The 5000-nt window shown below is 44.4% G+C and overlaps 1 protein-coding gene across 1 annotated transcript; it reads left to right on the top strand.

Moving 5' to 3' along the window:
- Positions 1 to 3218: 3218 nt before the first annotated feature.
- On the top strand, positions 3219 to 3609 carry LOC138957179 (tigger transposable element-derived protein 4-like; the record flags this gene model as incomplete). The annotated part of the gene is made up of 1 exon (XM_070328336.1): positions 3219 to 3609. A coding segment is annotated over exon 1 (391 nt), but the record flags the coding sequence as incomplete, so codon positions are not given.
- Positions 3610 to 5000: the final 1391 nt, after the last annotated feature.

Raw genomic sequence — 5000 nt, 5'->3', positions numbered from 1 at the left:
TAAGCATTATATAGTCAGAATCGCAAGCTTTGTTCACAACGAACGACATTACTGAGCCTGAGGAAAATCCAGAAGGGTATTCAAAGTAGAGCTTTGTTTATACGGGTTGTGTATTAAAATTCACTGTCTGTCTGTTTGTCTGTCCGTCTTATATTAGACTTGTAGTTGTATACATCTCTGCTACTGTGGGTTCAATTGAGCAGACACTGGTTTTGTTATTGCTGTTTTATTTCTTGTTTTTTGTTCTTGTTTCGCGAAACGTATTGATTTGTGAATGCACTGGCTTCGTTTTTCTGATATCATTGTTATATTTGGTAAGGCCACGCCGCCAGGATTAATCTAAAAATCTCATGTGCTGGTGTGGATGGCAACTTTAGAAAGGGAGATAACAGCTGCTTGGAATGGCCTGTTGTTAGTACATCCCGTCCCCCCCCCCCCCCCCCCTCGTCTCCCCCCCCCCCCCTCGTCTCCCCCCCCCCCCCCAAACACACACCGTGCTCAGTCTCTCTCTCTCTCTCTCTCTCTCTCTCTCTCTCTCTCTCTCTCTCTCTCTCTCTCTCTCTCTCCCTCCCTCTGTCAGTGTGTCTTTCTTCCCCTGTTTTTTCATGTCAGTTTGTCTCTCTGTCAAAAGTTAGGACGATAATTAAAAGTAGCAAAGAAATCGCCGAGTGGAGAAATGCAGTCTCAAAATGCCATTCAAACCCAGCCATTTCTAATTTGAATAACTGATCGCTCAAACACTTGTTTTAAGGTATTCCTGTTGTGTGGTCACATAACAGTGATAAAACCCACCTCGAACTGTATTTGCTCTTTGGGCGAACAAACTTAGTGTTTCGGTCAGTTATTTCCCATTAGGAAGGGAGGGGGGGGGGGGGGGGGGGGGGGGTCAGTGTACAAAATAAAACAGGAAATTCAGGGCCACCGCCCCCCGTAGAGGGGGGGAATCGAGACGAGGGTCGTGGTGTATGTGTGTCTGTCTGTGTGTGTGTGTGTGTAGAGCGATTCAGACTACTGGACCGATCTTTATGAAATTTGACATGAGAGTTCCTGGGTATGATATCCTCAGACGTTTTTTTTTTTTTTTTTTTTTGATAAATGTCTGATGACGTCATATCCGGCTTTTCATGAAAGTTGAGGCGGCACTGTCACGCTCTCATTTTTCAACCAAATTGGTTGAAATTTTGGTCAAGTAATCTTCGACGAAGCCCGGACTTCGGTATTGCATTTCAGCTTGGTGGCTTAAAATTTAATTAATGACTTTGGTCATTAAAAATCTGAAAATTGTTAAAAAAAAATGTATAAGACGATCCAAATTTACGTTCATCTTATTCTCCATCATTTTCTGATTCCAAAAACATATAAATATGTTATATTTGGATTAAAAACAAGCTCTGAAAATTAAAAATATAAAAATTATTATCAAAATTAAATTTTCGAAATCAATTTAAAAACACTTTCATCTTACTCCTTGTCGGTTGCTGATTCCAAAAACATATAGATATGATATGTTTGGATTAAAAACACGCTCAGAAAGTTAAAACGAAGAGAGGTACAGAAAAGCGTGCTATCCTTCTCAGCGCAACTACTACCCCGCTCTTCTTGTCAATTTCACTGCCTTTGCCATGAGCGGTGGACTGGCGATGCTACCAGTATACCGTCTTGCTGCGTTGCATTGCGTTCAGTTTCATTCTGTGAGTTCGACAGCTACTTGAGTAAATGTTGTATTTTCGCCTTACGCGACTTGTTTTAAAGTTTTAGAAATCAGATTTTACCGGAGTGATACTTTTGCAGAAATTCTGTGAAACTGCTAACATTATTTGTGGACTTATAACCCCTTTCTTTTAATTTATCCACCATAAATATTGATAATAAAACACACCTTAGATGATTTTATAATGTGACGTTAACAACAAATATTGTAAAATGATATTGTTGATTATAGTCCAGGGCATGCTGCGGGGCACCGTGTATTCAAGCCCGTGTTTGGTTTGCTGGATTTTTAAAATTAGTTTTACAGTGGAGCTTCCATTTGGAGACCTTGCGAGGTTTTTCTTAAATTTTCTGTTCAAAGCCGACGGGCGGAGTGGCGTGGTGGTAATACGTCGGCCTCCTAATCGGGAGGTCGTGAGTTCGAATCCCGGTGTCTGCCGCCTGGTGGGTTAAGAGTGGAAATTTTTCCGATCTCCCAGGTCAACTTATGAGCATAGTGTGGGTAACCCAAATGGGCAAACGAGCTCACACGTAACCAGAAAATTCTGGAACGCTGAAGAAGAAGAAGAAACCTCCACCCCTAAGCCCCACCCCTTTCTTAGACTACACCCCCACCCCTAAGCACCACCCCTTTCTCAGAATATACCCCCACCCCAACCACCCCTTTCTCAGACTGAGACTATATTTCCGCAGAATTTATTCAAGACCTTAAAATTGAGGTTTCACTGTATTCGGTTGTGTGTTTTCTGTTTTCTGTTGCTTTCTAGCATTGGTGTTGTTTTTTCTGTTTTCTGCAGGTGTGAGTGTTTGCTCTTTCTACCACCCACCCCTCTCTGCACGAAGCTCCGCTGTGCCGGCACCATCTCACCAAAGTCAGTAGAAAGTCTAGAGACGTGTCTCTAATGTCTTTTTCTTTTTTTGTATGATAAGGAATAGAACACTCATACTTCACACAAGTCAGTAGAACGTCTTGGGTGACTTGAGTTTTGAGTTGTGTGTCCAGTGTGGCTGGAACAATAAGGTCCAAGATTGCTTCTTTTTGGACAACTTAACTGCATGATGTAATAGAGTGTTCCGAGGTATGTTGGTGACATAAAGAGTGTTCGTGTTGTTCTTCAATAATCGATTATCTAACAATGAGAAACGGTGTCTGGAAACAGCACACTTCAACAACGATGCGGTACGGATTTATCCCACAACTATAAGTAAGAACCGATGCCCACAGAAACATATTTGTGAACGACTTTGAGTCCACTAAGAATACTCTTCACAAACTTGGCTAGGTTGTGCCCATTATCATTAGTTCTACTGCACAAACTTGGCTAGGTTGTGTACATTTTCCTCAGTTCTACTTCACAAACTTGGCTAGGTTGTGCACATTCTCATCCATTGTACGTCGCCAGAACTGACGAAAGCTAAAGGAAAAAACAACCACCAACACCATCCAACAAAGCAACCAAACAACCAAGACAGCCATGGAGGGGGAGAAAAGAACACGGTCCAACACCATGACCTTAAAACGACGCATTGAGGTCATCAACGTGGTGGAAGCCAACCCCTTGAAGAAGAAGAAGTTGATCGCCGAAGCTTTCGGCATCAGCAACTCCACCCTGAGTACACTCCTGAAGGACAGGGAGAAGTACAAGAAGTACTACTACAGCGGCCAGACCAATCCCAACAAGAGACGCGTGCGGGGGCCCAAACTAGGCAACGTGGACGAGGCTCTCGTGCAGTGGCTGGCACAGGCCAGGGCGGCCAACACCACTGTCAACGGCCGGGTACTGAAGGGGAGGGCGACGGCTATCGCCCAAGAGCTGGGTATTACCGGGTGGACGTGCAGCGAAGGGTGGATACACCGCTTCAAGCATCGCTACAACCTGTCCTTTGGGAACAGCAAGGGTGAGATTTTGAGAATTTGTGGGGTTTTTTTTTTACTCACCTGAGTAATTGGTGAGTATTAGGATTCATATGGCCGGACGGCCGTCTGTTCGTGGACAAAAAACTTTGCACACATTTTAGGGTTTGATGATCTCACGAAGTGACCCAAGTTTGGTTGACCCTCGTCAAACAGAAACTAACGTCGATTGCTTTTCTTGTTTTTTTTTGTTTTTTTGTTTTTTTGTTTTTGTTTAACGCCCAGCCGACTACGAAGGGCCATATCAGGGCGGTGCTGCTTTGACATATACGTGCGCCACACACAAGACAGAAGTCGCAGCACAGGCTTCATGTCTCACCCAGTCACATTATTCTGACACCGGACCAACCAGCCCTAGCACTAACCCCATAATGCCAGACGCCAGGCGGAGCAGCCACTAGATTGCCAATTTTAAAGTCTTAGGTATGACCCGGCCGGGGTTCGAACCCACGACCTCCCGATCACGGGGCGGACGCCTTACCACTAGACCAACCGTGCCGGTCTTTTCTTGTTATTTTATTTGTTTGTTTGTTTGTTTGTTGTTGTTGCTTCGGACTCGTTGTGTCTTCGTATCACAATTTGTTTGGCATGAAAGCACCGTACGCGAGAAATTTGAGCTTTGCTTATCTAAGGAAAACAATAAGTTGGAGCGGGGAGGGGGGGGAGGGGATAGGAACTAGCGAGTTGACTCTTAGACATGCGCGCTTTTCATATATCATCTGCTTCTGTGTGTGTCTGTGTGTGCGTGTGTGTGGTGCATGCTGGTTCTGGTTGTTTTTCTCCTTTTCGTTTCAGTACAAATATCTGACGCCTCGTGTTTGTACACTGATGTCGTCACTGGTGTTGCGCACCTTCACGACCAATCGTAAAGGCAAACATTCTGGCGTTTTCATTTCGTAGCGGAATTGTAATGTGTTTCAACTCACCGATGGCATGCACATTTAGATTCTCCTATCACATTGGTAAGATAAGCTACCTGTGAAATTTCTGGAGAAACACACACACGCACGCACGCACGCACGCAAGCACACACACACACAAACGCACGCACGCACGCACGCACAAACATGCGCACGTGCGTGCCACACCGTTTCCACTCTCTCGATTCCCAGTCTGCCGGAATCCATTTAGTTAAAACTAGACTACAGGTGAACAGTGAAGTCAGATCTTTCTGTACAACCGAGTGTTTTTATTGCGGACTGTCTGGCACGTTTCGCAAGCACGATTTGAAACTTTCCTCGGATCATTCTGAAATGTATTGCAAGTATGAGTTTCACCGAGAGGCTATGTTTAGTGCATGTAGGCAACGGAAGCCAACCGTTTTATCTTGTATTTATTTGTTTACGGTCCTATGGCAGGCATGGTATCTTTCTGA

The sequence above is a fragment of the Littorina saxatilis genome, unplaced genomic scaffold (genome assembly GCF_037325665.1).
Source record: "Littorina saxatilis isolate snail1 unplaced genomic scaffold, US_GU_Lsax_2.0 scaffold_1343, whole genome shotgun sequence".
NCBI lineage: Eukaryota > Metazoa > Mollusca > Gastropoda > Littorinimorpha > Littorinidae > Littorina > Littorina saxatilis.
This window is presented reverse-complemented; position numbering and strand designations above follow the sequence as displayed.